This window comes from Chionomys nivalis, chromosome 18 (genome assembly GCF_950005125.1).
Source record: "Chionomys nivalis chromosome 18, mChiNiv1.1, whole genome shotgun sequence".
Lineage (NCBI taxonomy): Eukaryota > Metazoa > Chordata > Mammalia > Rodentia > Cricetidae > Chionomys > Chionomys nivalis.
Window position 1 is genome coordinate 22,575,564 of NC_080103.1, and position 17,020 is coordinate 22,592,583.

Sequence of the window (17,020 nt, forward strand, 5' to 3'; positions counted from 1 at the left end):
CAGACCTGAGGTTCAGAGCCATCAGCTGGTGGCTGAATGGTGCAGCCAGATGTCACATGTCCCTGTCCCTGGGGAGCTTTCCTCTCTGTACTAGGTTGCCTCTCACTTCATTTGTGCTTTATCTCGTAGGAAGAGAGCCATTGACAGCTTTCAAAGGGGAAAATGCTGATCTGGACTAAAAATAGCTCCCATTTATCCAGCACTTAGTCAGCTACACTCTGCTAAGCACTTTAGAGAGATTACCTCATTTAATCCTCATAACCCTATGGTTATTATTATCTCCACTTCACAAATGAAACCCAACGTCTGAGATGCTGGGGGTGGGGAGCTGGGGGAGGGCTTGTCCAGCAAGTGCAAGGCCCTGGGTTCAAGCCCAGCACACATACACATGCATGTACACACACACACAAGGGAAGGTGAGAGACAACCCCCAGTACGCATGCGCGCGCGTGCACACACACATGAGGAAAGGCGGGAGATGACCCCTGGTACACACACACGAGGGAAGGTGGGAGATGACCCCCAGTACACACACACACACACGCACGCACGAGGGAAGGTGCAAGACGACCCCTGGTACACACATACACAGGGGTAGGCTGTCACAGGGGTGGGCTGTCACACAGCTAGCTGATGACAGAGCTCAAGTGTGACCAGTGTAGTCTGGCTGCAGAGGACTGACTGACTGTCCTCACCCTTGCCTTGCCCTGCCCTTGGGGCTGGGACAGCAAAGGGAGGGGCCCATGAAGGTCAAGGTGTGGACCTGCTGTTCAGTAAGTGTGGGGGCAGCTAAAGCTGTAAAGAGTTCGCTGGTCTTGGGACACTGCCCCGTTGAATGGGCTGGAGGTCAGGAGTTATCACGCAGGTCTCTCACCAAAGACAGAAGTCCCTGCTGTGCTCCCTGTGCTCCAGCTCCCTTCTCCCTCCTGATGCTATAGGGGTGTCATCTCACGCCCAAGATAACAGGGCCACCTCAGCCCCCCTCCTGGAGCTATTCTGGGCTGCTCTCTGATCCTCCTCTTCCCCTGGCCCCTACTTCACCCCTCAGTGGGAGTAGGTGGGTGGGGAAAAGCCAGTCCACTTACATAAGCCCACGGCTGGCTGCGGACCCCAAGGAGATCAGCCCGGACAGCAGGTGCTTAGCCCCTCCCTCAGCAGCATCCGAGAAAATCTTCGGCAGGAGCCCAGCATGGAGACAGCCACCACACTGGAGGCGGCCTCATGCTCCCAGCGGCAGGTGGAAGCAGCTGCTGGCCCAGCGGATGCTGAAGGAGCCCAGGTTTCACATCTGCAGGACGCAGCCAGCCCCTCTCTGCAGCTCCTGCCCTCTATTGAAGGTGAGGGTGGGGATGCTGAGAAGCGTGGGAGGGGAGGAGAGGTGAGACCTTCCCACTGTCTTGGATACACTTTAGGGGTCCACCCACCCCTGTGCGCAGGCTGAACTGCTACTGAGAGTAATGTAGGAATATTCATGGGAGCCCTCACATTCCTTCTCAAATTGGGACTTGCTGCTCAAATATCTCTGTGGTTTGCTCTTTAGCTGAAAAGTCAGTCAGTGAAGCAGCACTTTACAGTGACTAGCAATGATTTTTTATATTTTTGCCATCAAGAATAGTCACAAGTCCCGGGAGGACCCAGGAGACTCATAGCCAACTGGGAAGGGAACAGGGTGGGAAGGTGGGGGTGAGGTAGTGGACATTTCTAGGGGAAGAATGATCCCCAAACCAAGGCTATGAGGAAGTTGAGCATCGTAGGTAACCTCCGCCTGGGCCATGCTACAGCGTCAGGACCGTACCCTAATGCCCTGCACCAGCTCACCTGGCCATGGCCTCTCAAAGTCAGAGCTCTGTGGAAGCAGAGCCTTTTAGGGAATACTCCATTTCTACTTTCTACTTGGTGCCCATTCCAGCCCCATCGCCCTGCTAACTGCCCCAGCCCCAACTGTCCTGGCTGAGCCCCCCCCCCCCCCCCAGCTCACCTGGAAAACTGCCCGGAGCCAAATGAATGCGTGTCTCCACTATGCCTGGGTCTGCAGACCCAGGACGTGAGAACTGGCTCCTTCCTTCTTTTTCTTTGTGATGGTCTTTAGCCACCCTGTGGCTGTGCTAAACTTTTAGCCCAACAAAGTCCCAGTGGTACACCCAATTAAATTTGCAGGAGATTTGAAGACCACACACAAGGAACCTATGAACTTCAGGAAAAGAGGTGGGAGAAAAAAAATGACATTCTAGGCCGGCAGGCGAAGTTCTGGTCTCCTTTCCCAGGGTGACCTCAAGCTACACGGTGACCTTGGACAAGTCAACTTAACTGCTCAGTTTCGATTTCTTCTCTATAAAAATACTTTAAAGATCTCCCAAGCAGGACAGTTAGAAGGGTTGCCGAAATGATCTGATTTGCATTGGAAGAGGCTAAACCAACATGGGAACATTTCCAAAAAAGAGATGACAACCATGTTCTGTCTCCAAATAGGGCCCGAAAGCACAGCTACTCATTTTTGGACTCTTAACCCTGGAAAGATAAACCAAAAAAACGTTGCTGAAGTTCACAGGGCTTCTGAAACCCACCTAGCAATCTTGAAGGATGCCTGGCGGGGGACCTAAAACTCCTAAGTTCTCAGAGTTCTGAAGACTGACTGCCTCCTAACACTGCCTGTTCCTCAGAAAGGGCACAAAATCTGAGGGGTGCTGCAGAGAGCATGTGACAGCAGGGACAGCCAAGTGGGCAGAAATTCACTGGCATAATCAGAACAGGCTGCAAATGACCAATAATAGACATTCAGGCCGACTGCATGGCCAAATCAGCAGGATGACACAGCTGGCATTGGTACCATTTATCCTCAGCACCCCACCAAGGTACTGTGTCCAGGAGTCAAAACCTGAAGTATCGAAAGGAGAGGCTAGGGAAGAGCTACACTCCTGAGCTGGAGAAGCTGGGCCCTGAGACAGAGATGGTCAGCCACTAATTTCAACAGAATTGCTCTGAGCAGCTGTGCACCTGTGTCCCATCTGAACCTCCTCCAAGTGTCTTCCAGGCCTGGGAGCTGATCTCACACCGAAGAGGAGTCAGCCTGCCTCTGTGGTTTCCTTCCTCCCCCTACAAATACTGACTTCTTTACCTAGTATATGCTAGACAGTATCCTAGCAGTATCCAGGTAGAAAAATAAACGGAATTAACTAAAACAATGCCTTCAAGGTATATTCTAATAGAAGGAAGGGGACAGATAAGTGGAAGACAGTGTGGTGCCAAAAGTGCCACAGGAAAGAAGTCCAAGTGCTGGCGGGGAAGAAGCAAGCAAACTTCATGTTCCAAATAGGACGATGAGCAAAGGCCTCACGAACAGGGTATGATTTGAGCATCAGTAGAATAGATATTTAAGTGGATTATTTTTTTGGTAGATAGATCAAGTGCAAAGGTCCTGAAGCAGTACTTAATGGGTTGGGCCACTGAGGTGAGGGCAGGGGTGACGAGGGGCAGCCAGGGCAGGGGTGAGGAGGGGCGGCCAGGGCAGGGGTGAGGAGGGGCGGCCAGGGCAGGGGTGAGGAGGGGCGGCCAGGGCAGGGGTGACGAGGGGCGGCCAGGGCAGGGGTGAGGAGGGGCGGCCAGGGCAGGGGTGAGGAGGGGCGGCCAGGGCAGGGGTGAGGAGGGGCGGCCAGGGCAGGGGTGACGAGGGGCGGCCAGGGCAGGGGTGACGAGGGGCGGCCAGGGCAGGGGTGACGAGGGGCGGCCAGGGCAGGGGTGACGAGGGGCGGCCAGGGCAGGGGTGACGAGGGGCGGCCAGGGCAGGGGTGACGAGGGGCGGCCAGGGCAGGGGTGACGATGGGCGGCCAGGGCAGGGGTGATAAGGGGCGGCCAGGGCAGGGGTGAGGAAGGGAAGCCAGGGCAGGGATGATGATGGGCAGTAGTGATACAAGTCTTTAATATCAGCACTTGGGAGGCAGAGGCAGGTGAATCTCTGAGTTCAAAACTAGCCTGATCTACATAGTGAGACCCTGTCTCAGAAAAAAATTTTTTTATCAAAGTCTGTCTGAAAGCATCTTAACACTCAAGTCAGAATATATTTTAATCATTTACATAATCAATTCCATTTTCATAGATCACTTACATACTATTATTCACACTTCACATTTGGATCTTCAGGGGCTGAGGGGATTCGTGGAAGGGAGAACTATGACGCCCCTATCTAAGGTGTCATGTCTCATACATGCAGCATTGTTATTTGTCAAGAATTTCACATACATAGACATTGTATTTCGATGTCAAGTCAGCAGAAGTTTTGTTTTCTCCTGCATGCTTGTCTGTGCATTCACAGACATTGTGTGGGTGGAGGTTTATTTAACCAGGATCAGGAACTGCCAAGAGGGTGTAATGAAGTGAGAGAGGACAGAAGGAGCTGGGTGATTATGCAAGAAAGTGGGTGTCGTGACCGTGAACTCCAGGCTCATGGGGAAGAGAGGAACAGACAACACGGATGGGAACTAGGAAGACTGGAGGAGGGTGGGGGACACGCCTCTGTGGCGACAGAATTGCGATATTGTAGCATTCGGGATGAGAGGCAAATGGAGAGTCTATCCATTAGGGGTGCTAGCTGATGAAACAAGTATACCTCGAAAACAGCGTGAGCTTCTTACTGCTAGTATAGGACTGAAAATAAGTGTCCCTCTTAGGGAGATCACTCTCCACAAAGCAATTTAGAGACACTGGCATTTTTCCTACAGGGGTTTTGCCACTTGAGGGGTCCTATGGTAATCTGCCTACAGACAGAAGTTGGGGGGCACAGAAAAGTCATTTCTTACAAGCCCTGGCACTTAAACAATCCCCATCCTCTCTACTTATACTACATCAGAGAGAATTAGTACCTAGCCTATAGCAGCACTGTCCCTGGTGGGGCAGTCGCTGCTCAGATGTACTGTGACGTCAGGTAACATCAGAGTTGGTGGTCAAGGAGCTGTCTTTGTTAAAGAGGTGTGGAGAGAGTACACCACTCTCCGGATCACAGGAAGGCTGTAGTTTATGGGTGGGGAGAATGACCACAAGATCCAACACTTGAAGCAGGCTCTGAATTGGTGAGTGTCAGGTCCAAAAGAAACTCAGATCAAATGGCTAATTGCAGTTCCTATCAGCATCCCTAGGAGGTACCGCGCCAGATATACCATGCCTGCTGGCCTCCAGGCTCACCCAGTACCCGTGGCTCCTAACAGCTTTTCTCACCCCACCCCCTACACCCTACCCTCAACTTCTCCAGCTCCTGGGCTTCCCTTCCTCCCTTCCCTTCTCATTCCATATGACCCCGCCAATTTGGCCATGCTCTTTCTTGGTTCCCTTGGCTCTCTCTTGGCGTCCCTCCCCCCCTTCCACCTCCTCCTCACAGGAGTTTGGTCTATTGGTCATGTTTAATGCCCTACTTTCTCTCCCTGCTCCTCACTCTTCCGGATGCCTCTGGCTGTCCTCTTCCTCATATCGACAATAAAGACCTTCCCTTTGACCATACTTTGGAGCAGTCACGTCCTTACTTCATCTATCTGGTGCTGAAACCCCCGCTTTAAACAGTGAACCAGGGAGTGAGAGGACCTGCAGGGGTTAAAAGGATGGACACTGAGATGACTAGACTTATGAGTGAGCCGTGTTGATGACAGAGCCAGTGAGCAGGGTCCAAAGCCCCCAACCATGAGAGCAAGACCTAAAAGGGATGACAAGTCTTTATTACAGAGAACTGTTATTTCTGCTTCTATGGCCTTTTGGTTTTCCTAACCTTGCTTTCATAGTCTTCAAGAAGGGTTTATAAGGTTGTCCTTTATAAGGAGAGTTTTCTCTTTCTTTTCCAACCATACCCTACCAATGTAGAGTGTGTAAGTGTAAATGTTTCTCTGAGAAAGTCTGTTGCTTCCTTCTTAAATCCCTAGAAATATTTACTTTCAAATCCATAGATGGCTTTGAACCTTTTGTCCTTGCTTTGGTAACCACTTAATCACACAGGTATGTGTTTATGTATGCATGCATTTATTTGTGCGTGCTCACACACGCACACACACACACCACTCTCTGATATATGTGCTCTTTTTCTTCTCTCCCCAAGCCATAGTTAGTAGCAGTGATGAGCCATACAATCTCAGGAGAGAAAGTCTCTGGCCATGTAACAGAAAATTATGGGAGGATATGGCCAATTATTTCCTATGAGAATAGAAAAAAAGGAACATGAGCTTCAGGAGATTAAAGTTGGGGTAGATAGTAGGATAGCCAAGATCTCAGGACTCGAAATAAGCTACATTTTTGAGACTCGGACAATATTCTGTTGGAGGAAAAGAATGAGAACAATCCAGCTCAGAGGTCAATGTTTCTCTAAGGAAATTTCAAAATCCTTTCCCCCCAGGAATACAAGGGGAGAAAATCAAACTGTTGCCATCGGTCTTGGCCTGAGAACACTGAGGCTCTTCCTTAGAGCTCTGGGTTCTGAGTCCTGTTGCTTCCTGACATCTGAGGAGTAAATGCCCTTGGGTGTGATGGGGAAACCTCCCCAAGGTCAGTCCAATTTACACGGAGGCGTGAAGAGGAAGGCCTCCAAGGAGCCCTCAGTTAACATTCTGAGCAGAGGGTCAGGTTGCTGACCAGGTTGAATTTGGAAGGTGACAGAACCCAATGCTGACAGGGCACCGCTAGCTGCCAGACCCTCTCACTAACCAGCGTGTGGTCACCCTCAGCACCACCTGTGGCTCTTCCCTGAGAGTCAGGGACACCCTGGTGACTTCAATAGGATCATCTTGTCAAAGACTCATAAATAAAGAGCCTCGGGGAGACCCTCCCCCACCTCAGCATCTCCAAGGTGGCTGCTCTGCACATTCCCCCAGCTCTGCACACTTGAGCTGCTCCTTCTCTCTAGTGTGGGTGAATGGATGCTAACATTCTCTGAGAAGATTTGTAAGCTGAAACCTCGGCAAGGCAGGACTCAGTTTATGCATCTCCCACTGGGAAACGTGGCTCCTATCCTCACAGCTCAGGCCTGCTTGGTCCCTGAGCCTACCCTTCTGTCTCCCTTCTTTCCCTGCATCCTCTAGATTGCTGGAGGTCATACCAGGCCCTGACTCTGGCTCCTTGGTCTAGGGAGACACTAATGAGGGCAGGAGACTGGATGGGTGAGTCATGCTTGGAAAATGGGTCCTTCGGACTTCTGGTTCCAGCTAGGGAGGCGGGAGTCCTGGGCGCCAGGCCCAACTCCACACCTAGCCTGGAGCTCAGCAAGTCAGTGTCTCTCTGAGCCTTGCCCCCTCCAGTTGGCTTGTTTTTCTGGGTACTCACTGACAGCCCTTTTAATTCCCATGGCCCGTAGGTAGAACAGGGACAGAGGAGCATGTCCCTTGGCAAGTGCAAAAGCTTATTTCCTTGCTCGACAATGGAAAACCAAGGACAACAAGATGAGGTTTTTTGATCTTCCTTTTCAATTACTTCTCTCCTTAAAAAAGAAAAAAAAAACCTCTCACATCCGCCTCTGTTCAACCCCTTGGTTGCTTGCCAAGATGGCCACAGAAAAGGAACGCATCATACAACACTTCTGTTGTTCCCACCCCCTCACCCCCCCTGCCACCAAAGTCAGCAGAGAGCAGACAGAGCAGGGTCACTGGGCAGTCTGGGCAGCATGCCTGCCCTGTTCCTACTGAGAACACTCATGTCCCCTCAGCACACAGCTTCCAAAGGTGCAGACCAAATCAGGTCCAACCCAAGTGAGAACAGCAAAACAAGGCAGCTAGATCAACGAGACGGTCAGCAAGCGTTCGTGTTTCTATTAACTTCTGAAGACAAGTGGTTGGAGATCATGATGGGAGGTTGTCTATAAAATGAGGCGTAAGAAGAACACAGCGGGACCTCTGTCTATTATTTTCTTTTAACTCGCTTCATTTAAAGGGTTGCTTTATACAATGTGTGCCTTCAAGCTGTTCAGTCTATAAGCAAACATGCTCATGTTGGGCTCAATGCACAGGAGAGTGCTCTCAGGGAAATGTGTGCTATCAGCAAACTTGAAATGCCCTGTCAAGCACTCTGGCCGCAGGAATGTACCAGGGTGGAATTTCTTCAACTACTAGGAAGCAGTTTTGGCAGGAAGTCTTGGGTTGTCGTGGGAACTGAGGCGCTGCCACAGTCTAACTTAAGACAAAAGCAGCAGGGGACTGCCTTGGAGAAAAGAGGAAACAGCCACTATGGAAAGGTAGGAGGAAAAAATGGTCCTCAAGTGAGCCAGGTGAGATGTCTACACTTCTACAGCTCTCAGCATCCTCTCGAGAACAAACACTGCAACCCCCTGAGCACCTCTCACCTGCATTGGCAGCAAAAAGCACATAATCTCCCAATGCTTCCTGCTGTGTGCCTGGAGAGCAAAGGCAAAGAAGGAACCCAATCTTCCCCAGAGTTTGTTTGTATGAAGTGATCTACCACCCTTGGGGAGAATGCCACACAGTGTAGCGAGCAGGGTGGCTATGAAGAGAAGGGACCCAAGCACTGGCTCCCTCTGGCATGTCTTCAGCACTGCCTCCATGGGAGGACAGGGTGTCGACTCCTCTGCAGAGCAGAAAGCCGTCTCTCAAGGCCAGCACCACCTGGGAGAGGATTCACTTGGACAGCAATGTTATGAAGGACCAAGCAAAACATCACTGGGAAGACCAGCTGTGAAGACCGAAGGATCTGGCACGTGGAAGGGAAGAAAACAGATGGAAAGCTGGTGGTCAAGAGTTACAAACCAAAGCCAGCACCAGGTTCAGAGTCCAGGTTCTCACTGTGCAGTCCATCCGGCTCACTTCCTATGGGCTAAGGTTACAAGTGGGCGTCACCACATCCAGCTCCCATGTTCCTTCTGGAGACCTTAGCCTTTCCTGGGGTTGCTCCAGCCATCTGCCCCCTAAGTCCCAGCAATGGAACGGGTGTGGGTGTATGGTCTAATGATCAAGCCCCAAAGTGACTGAGATTGCTGGGTTTGATCCCCAGCGCAACAGAAGGGTTAGGAACATCCCCTATGATAAGGGCTTAATCTTGGGCCAGCACCCACTTCCTCTAAGTATTTGTTTCCTGTTCTCTCTTTATCACTCAGAGTACCCCAAGATCTGGCTACCTCGGGCCCTGAGACAGACTTACATCCGGAAGGTTGGGGACACAGTGAACCTACTAATCCCATTCCAGGTGATCACACCAACCCCATGTTGGGACCAGGTCAGGGCTTTGATATGGAGACAGAACTAGGGCTGTGGCCATCTTTCTGGCCTTGGATGAGAAGACCATAGTACCAGAAATCTGAGGCCAGATCACCACCATCCCACACGCCCAAGGTTGGGTTTGACCAGAGAGATATGCCCCATGAGAGGAGGCAAAGCTAAGCCAGGCCCTGCCGCCAGGTCCTCAGTTTTAGAGGGTTTTTAGGGGTTTGGGGTCAGCCACTCAGCTAACTAGCTATTCTGAGTATCCTAAAAGACTCAAAGCCAGTTCTATGTCTGGAGGCTACACTGAAAGGAGGGATTTCCCTGGAGGAGTCTATCAAACACACATGCACGCATGCACCCATGCATGCATGCACGCACACCCCCTCTAACTTAAAGAATGCAGCTCCATGTCAAGATACCTGTGGGCCTGGGTTAGACTCGCTGCTGCAGCAACAGGAGGAGAGAGTGTGTATATATGAGCCTCTTGGGGATGCTCCAGCCTTATCCCCACTGCTCAGGGCAAACCCAAACCTCAAACCACCTGGACTCACAATGGCTCTGCCCTGGACAACAGTCGTGTGAGTGTACGGAGTGGGGAGAAGGACTCCATTCTTTTCATCAGAGAAGCCCAGCGTGCTGATTCAGGATGCTACCAACTCTGTGTGCAGCTTGGTGGGCTGCAGGCCACTGCCACCATCAATATCCTGGTGATTGGTAAGTTTGGGTAATGGGAGAGGTAGCCTCTAGGCTCTCCGGGATGAACAGGAGCCAGCTCAGGGAGTAGCTGAAATGCTGGCAGGCGATGGGAGGCCTCTGGACAGAGAAAGGAGACGGGGGTGTTTCTAAGTGAGATCAACACATGCGGTTTGCATGGTGCCCACTGCCATGGCTTTGCCCTTCCAGAGAAGCCAGGCCCTCCTCAGAGTATTAAGTTGGTGGATGTTTGGGGCTCCAATGCAACTCTGGAATGGATACCTCCACAAGATACAGGCAATACAGCACTCCTGGGATACACGGTGCAGAAGGCTGACAAGAAGTCTGGGGTGAGGCCAGTCTGGGACGGAGGGAGGGAGGTGTTCTGAGCTTCCAGAAGCTCCACGTGGGGTGAGACAAAACAAAAAGAAAAGCCCAAAGCTGTGGTGTCTCACACGACGTCTCCCGGAAACCCACAGCTGTGGTTCACGGTCCTGGAGCGTTACCACCGCACCAGCTGCGTCGTCTCCAACCTCATCGTTGGCAACTCCTATGCCTTTCGCGTCTTTGCGGAGAACCAGTGTGGGCTCAGTGAAACGGCTCCTGTTACAGCTGACCTTGCCCACATCCAGAAAGCAGGTAAGGAAGCTGGGACTGTGGGCTGCCAAGACTGAGAAAGAACAGGACCTGAAGTGGGGCAAGGTTCTCAGATGCCACATCGTGGCAATATCCTTTCTGCATGTATGCCTGAAGGGCAGAAGAGGGCACCAGACCTCATTACAGATGGTTGTGAGCCACCACGTGGTTGCTGGGAATTGAACTCAGGAACTCTGGAAGAGCAGGCAATGCTCTTAACCTCTGAGCCATCTCTCCAGCCCCCTCGCGGTTCCTCTTGATACCCACAGCTCCTGTTTACAAGACCAAAGGGTTTGCACAACGGGACCTCTCGGAAGCCCCCACATTCACCCAGCCTCTGGCAGACTGCACCACCATCACTGGCTATGACACCCAGCTCTTCTGCTCTGTGCGCGCCTCTCCCAAGGTGAGTGGGGAGCTGGGGGTATGGGGTGTCCTGAGCCGTTTCCTGCTACTGTCCCATCCTGAGCTATGTCACAGGGCATTCTAATTGAACATCTGCTCTCAGTGCCACCATCTGCCTCCGGGACAGCAGGTTACTTAGGAACTGTCAGGGTGTCTGTAATTCAAGATAGATGGATGCAAACGATGTTCCCTTTGAGCCTGAGGTGCTCATGTACAAAGACATCGCTTCCAGCTAGTTATCTGGCAGAAGTGTCCAATTCCCACTGGCTTCCCTTTAGTCGCTCCTCATGCCTTGTCTGCAGGATTACACACATGCACGCCGCTCGCTCTGCGTGCAATCTGTTCTTTGTACTCCACACCCGTAGCAGCCGTTACCAAGTAACTCGGGTTACAAGCGCAGGTCAGACTGAGTGGAGATAACATCTTGGAAGGGGAATTATGATAAAAACCACTCTAGAAAAACCACTTCCGAAACGGGGGATGGGGGGTAGATGGACGACGACAGAAACCACTCACAAGCAGTGGGATAGGTAGGATATGAATGGATCACAATATGTACATGAAAAATGGAGACCCTGGGCTGGCAAGATGGATCAGCGGGTAACAGCGCTTGCTCCCAAGTCCAACAACCCGAGTTCAGTCTCTGGGACCCACATGGTAGACGGAACAAGTGACCTCCTCCACACATGCATTATGGCTCCAGTGCACCCTTCTGCCTCTCCACATACACATAAGTGTTATTTAAAAATTTGTTTTGAGATAGGGATTCTCTGTGTAGTCTTGGCTGTCCTAGAACTAGCTCTGTAGACCAGGCTGGCCTGAAACTCATAGAAATACATCTGTCTCTGCCTCCCAGGTGCTAGGATTAAAGGTATGTGCCACTAGGATGGCTTAAATATATATATATATATATATATATATATATATATATATATATATATATATATTTTTAACTACTAGACCACCAGGGAATATATGTTTTATACATATATTTTATACATGCACTTTTAAGTGGAGCTCATAGCTAGGTGTGGTAATGCATACCTTTAGTCCCAAGACTCCAGAGCAGAGGTAGAGGGATCTCTGTGAGTCTGAGACCAGCGTGCCTAGCCTGGTCTACATAGAGAGGATAGCCAAGGCTACACAGGGAGACCAGCCTGCCTCGCCTGCTCTACATAGGGAAACCCTGTTTTAAAACTTTTTTTTTAATTTTAAAAAAATATATCTTGATGTCCAGTCATAACATGCAATGGCTCCTTGAGCAGTTTCTTCCAAGTCAGGGACATCTGTTGGAGTGGACTAGGGTTCAGTCACTCTACACAAACCCAAGGAACTCCAGCCATTGCTAAAGGCACTGAAAGAGGAATCCAATCCCACAACATCGGGGGCAGGGACCCTTGCAGGAGCCATCATCCACAAGCCTTGCAGGCAGAGTCCTAGACACGGAGCACAGGAAGGACGACCGGCTCTTACTCTGCTCTACTGCCTCTCACCTTCATCTTCCAGCCCAAGATCATCTGGCTAAAGAACAAGATGGATCTCCAAGGCAACCCCAAGTACAGAGCCCTCAGTCAGCTGGGGATCTGCTCCCTGGAGATCCGCAAGCCTAGTCCCTTTGATGGAGGCATCTACACCTGCAAGGCCATCAATGCCCTGGGGGAGGCGTCCGTGGACTGTCGGGTGGATGTTAAAGGTAAGGATGGAGAAGCAGTACCTAGGGTGCCAGTGTCTCCTCCTTCCATCCTCCAAGAGAAACTCAAGCCGAGATAGAAAAGGCCCTCCTTTTGATGAAGGACTGTTTGGCTCATGGCTTGAAAGCACATTCTGTCAAGGCAGGAAAGACCGCAATAGGGCAGGGGTGGATCCTGGTAGCAGGAAGAAGAACATGAGACTGCTCCCTCACATCTTGCACACATCAGGAGGCAGAGAGAGATGAACACTGATGCTCCTCACGTGTTTTCCTTTTGTCTTTTTATTCAGGCTCCCAACCTATGTGGTGATGTTACTCATGACCAGGGTGGGTCTTCCCTCCTCCATTAAAACTCTCTAGGAACACCCTCACACACGTGCCTAGAGGTGATCGCCTCAGTCACTAGATCCAGTCAAGAGAACATGACAATTAACCATCACCACTGACTGAGGTCCTCGTGTCACTGTCACCATTAAGATACACTAGGAGCTCATTTACCACCAAAGGTTCCATTTCTATCCATCACAATTCAACAGTGTAGGAAGAATCACTATTTTCAGGTTTTTTTTTTTTAAAAGAACCAGTGTGAAATATAAGAGGATAACTGTGTACAGTGATGGTTAGCTGGGAGACGGCAGAGAACTGTATACAGTGATGGTTATCTGGGAGATGGCGGAGATAACTGTGTACAGTGATGGTTAGCTGGGAGATGGCAGAGATAACTGTGTACAGTGATGGTTAGCTGGGAGATGGCAGAGATAACTGTGTACAGTGATGGTTAGCTGGGAGAAGGCAGAGATAACTGTGTACAGTGATGGTTAGCTGGGAGATGGCAGAGATAACTGTTTACAGTGATGGTTAGCTGGGAGAAGGCAGAGATAACTGTGTACAGTGATGGTTAGCTGGGAGATGGCAGAGATAACTGTTTACAGTGATGGTTAGCTGGGAGAAGGCAGAGATAACTGTGTACAGTGATGGTTAGCTGGGAGATGGCAGAGATAACTGTGTACAGTGATGGTTAGCTGGGAGAAGGCAGAGATAACTGTGTACAGTGATGGTTAGCTGGGAGAAGGCAGAGATAACTGTGTACAGTGATGGTTAGCTGGGGATGGTTCTCTAGAATGCCATAACCAAAGGCAAAGGCCCCTTGCTCAGATCCCTTTCCTTTAAGCCCTGTGATATTCTGTCCGAATACAGGAATGCTGCAGAAGTTTACTGGTTTTATTTTGCTTTCCCCTTGGCTTGCTTAGGTAGCACTGCACTGCCCGCCGTCTCTAAGATAACCATTCATTTATATCCTTTCTGCTACTTTGTCAGAATCCCCATCACGGGACTAGCATATTATTGGGTTGGGGGGGTTATTTTATACCTATATTCCTATATACAGTAAATATGATCATATCACCCCAGCACATTATTTTGTACTTGGCTATTTATAGATTTGTCTTCCAGCTAAACCATAAGCTCGATGGGAGCTTCGTCCCCAGTGTCAGCCTAGTTGCTGTCACACAGAAGCTTGTAGCTAAATATTTGTTGCACGAATCATGAGTGAGGTGGCCTTTATATATCCTGTTCTCTACGTATAGACTCCCCAGCTAGTCTCATGGACACCCCCGAAGTTAAGCAGGACATCCATTCCCAGTGCTCTGGGAGGAGGTTTCCCAGAGATGTCTGCAATGTTAACACTGAGAAATGTCTGTGTTTTTGTAGCTCCTCATTAAGGCTGTCCTAGGAAGACGGGAAATTTGAGGAAGGTAAGGAAGGAGGGAAATGGTGTCTGGATGGATTAGTTCATGCTCAGGCAAATGTTGTTGAGTTTGGGATGAATGTGAGCCTCTCAACCATGTGTCCATGGTGATTTTTTTTTTCCCCAAGACAGGGTTTCTTTGTAGCTTTGGAGCCTGTCCTGGAACTAGCTCTTATAGACCAGGCTGGCCTCGAACTCACAGAGGTCCACCTGCCTCTGCCTCCCAAGTGCTGGGATTAAAGACATGTGCCACCACTGCCCGCCTTCTTGTCCCCCCTTAGGTCCTAACACTATCAGCTCTTTGGACCTAGAATAGAGAAAGTCAACTTTTGTCATGGCCTGTGCATTTCTACTTAAGTCAATGATAGGCCTAATAATCTTTGGAGAATGTGAGCTTCTACCTGATCAGGGTGTTCTGTGGGAAGAGCTGGGTGGGGACCCTAAGAGGAAGAGACCAGAGTCTCCACCGGCAGACCCGCACTGTAGGTAGGGGACAGTTCTGCTCGGTGTTCCTACCTCACTATCATAAGCGGTTAAGAAACAAAGTGGCTTGTCCCCATTCTTTTAAATTTTACGCGTTTTTCCCTGTTCAGCAGAAGAAAATCATTTTTGTTAAATGTCAACAATAACTTAACATTTGGGTATGTGGTTTCCAAGCCGCTCATCATTGGCAAAGGGCCGCTTGGATCATTATCTAGAATGTGGTAGCTGTTTCAAATTCCCCATCATTCACAGGGAAAATGCTGTGTGTAAACTTATGGCTGAGGTGAAAGAAAGGCCCATGGCAGAACAACAGAGACCTAGCTCCCAACGTTTCCCCTTGACTTTCAGCTCCTGGCTGAAGAAAACTGAGCACGAATTCGATCCTCCAAGCCATTTATTTAAGCCCATCAACGATACGTAGCAAATGAAAACCCTATGGGCTGCATTAAATGCACAAACTCTCCTCAGGAGAGCCTTCTCTGCCAGCTGGCTTATAGACGTTTCTCTCCCTCCCCGCCCTCTCTGTCGATACCGTGTTGTGTCAGTGTTGATCCTTACTATCCTTGGTTCCCTTCTGGCTCCCAGCTGGTGCTCAGGAGCAAAGCATGGTGGGCAGTGAATTTATAGCACTGGACCCAGGGACCATGAAGAGAGATGGTCTCAGCGCATCCTGGATGCGCTCTGCTTGTCTGGTATGGTGTTACTAACATAGCCTCTCTTTGCAGGGCCTCTGGAAAGCATGACTGACAAGACTGTATTCTTAAGAAGGAGCCTTAGCTGGCTTGGCCTAAGCTAAATAAATATATAGATCCTCAATTCTTGAAATGTCCTTTCTGAGCCTTTCTACATAGGGAAAACTCATGAAGGTTGCAGTCTTTCAACCAGACTAGATGATCCCAAAACCCTAAGATTCCTCTTTTTCTTCTGTTCCTTCATATTCACACACTCTCTCTTACAGAAGTGGTCCCTCTCTCACACCTGACTTTTTTTTTTAAGATTTATTAATTATGTATACAACATTCTGCCTCCATGTATGCCCATATGCCAGAGAGGGGCGCCAGATCTCAGTACAGATGGTTGTGAGCCACCATGTGGTTGCTGGGAATTGAACCCAGAACCTTTGGAAGAGCAGCCAGTGCTCTCAACCTCTGAGCCATCTCTCCAGCCCCCCTCCCACACTTCTTTTTGAGATGGAGTTTTATATATCCCAGCCTAGCCTTGAACTCTACACGTAAGCCAACAATGTCCTTGAAGTCCTGGTACTCCTGCCCCCACTTCCTGAATGCTGGGATTACAGGCTTCAGACTCTACGGGATTTTAGGGACTGAATTCAGGACTTCATGCAAGCGAGGCAGGCTCTCTACAGAATGAGTCACATCCCCAGCCTGTCCGCTGAGGTCTCTGACTTTATCATTTATCCAGACCGTTTATCACAGACCCAAATTCAGTTCTACACAGCATGAGGCACTGGAAAAAGAAGATTTGTCGTCTCCCCCAGCTTTCGACTGTAAACTGGTATAACTATATAACCATTACACACCGGCAAGCAGCACAACACGATCCCACATAACTAACCAAAGGCAGAGCCCGTGGACCCGAGCCTTGGGATGCTGTCTCTCTTGCTTCTATTTTTTTTTTTTTTTTTTTTAAATTTTCGAGACAGGGTTTCTCCATAGCTTTTGGTTCCTGTCCTGGAACTAGCTCTTGTAGACCAGGCTGGCCTCGAACTCACAGAGATCCGCCTGCCTCTGCCTCCCGAGTGCTGGGATTAAAGGCGTGCACCACCACCACCCGGCTTGCTTCTATTTTTTTTAAATACTTATAACATATAATATATTGAAGATATTCTGCGAAGGAATTCATAATAGATGACCACAGTTCCTCCCATTCCTGTGTGCCCTTTTATTCATATCATCAACAGCCACAAACGCAGGACTGGAGAGACAGTTCGGTGGTTAAGAGCACTGGCTGCTCTTGCAGGGGGCCTGGGTTCAGCACCCACATGACGGCTCACAACCATCTGTAACTTCAGTTCTAGGAGGTCAAATGCCCTCTTCTGGCCTCTGCAGGAATAGGCACACACATGTTACACATACACATAAAATAAAGATAAATAAAATATTTTTCAAGATCTCAATTCGAGACTCTTCTGCCTTGACCTCTCAAGTGCTGGGATGGCAGGCATGCCAC

The 17,020-nt window shown here is 49.9% G+C and overlaps 1 protein-coding gene across 1 annotated transcript; it reads left to right on the top strand.

The window, feature by feature from the left end:
* Positions 1-1,144: 1,144 nt before the first annotated feature.
* Mybphl (myosin binding protein H like) lies at positions 1,145-15,603 on the top strand. The gene is made up of 9 exons (XM_057793962.1): positions 1,145-1,337; positions 9,071-9,159; positions 9,695-9,890; positions 10,080-10,219; positions 10,349-10,508; positions 10,775-10,911; positions 12,417-12,603; positions 14,311-14,354; positions 15,556-15,603. The coding sequence occupies exons 1-8, from the start codon at positions 1,190-1,192 to the stop codon at positions 14,319-14,321; spliced, it is 1,068 nt and encodes a 355-aa protein (XP_057649945.1). The 5' UTR covers positions 1,145-1,189; the 3' UTR covers positions 14,322-14,354; positions 15,556-15,603.
* The last annotated feature ends 1,417 nt before the right edge of the window (positions 15,604-17,020 follow it).

What these genes read in the sequence shown, in the direction of transcription:
- Mybphl (XM_057793962.1), top strand. Translation starts at nt 1,190, where the DNA reads ATGGAGACAGCCACCACACTGGAGGCGGCCTCATGCTCCCAGCGGCAG. An exon ending in CATCAATATCCTGGTGATTG is followed by an intron (nt 9,891 to 10,079) that starts GTAAGTTTGGGT and finishes TTGCCCTTCCAG; the next exon opens with AGAAGCCAGGCCCTCCTCAG. An exon ending in CTGTGCGCGCCTCTCCCAAG is followed by an intron (nt 10,912 to 12,416) that starts GTGAGTGGGGAG and finishes TTCATCTTCCAG; the next exon opens with CCCAAGATCATCTGGCTAAA.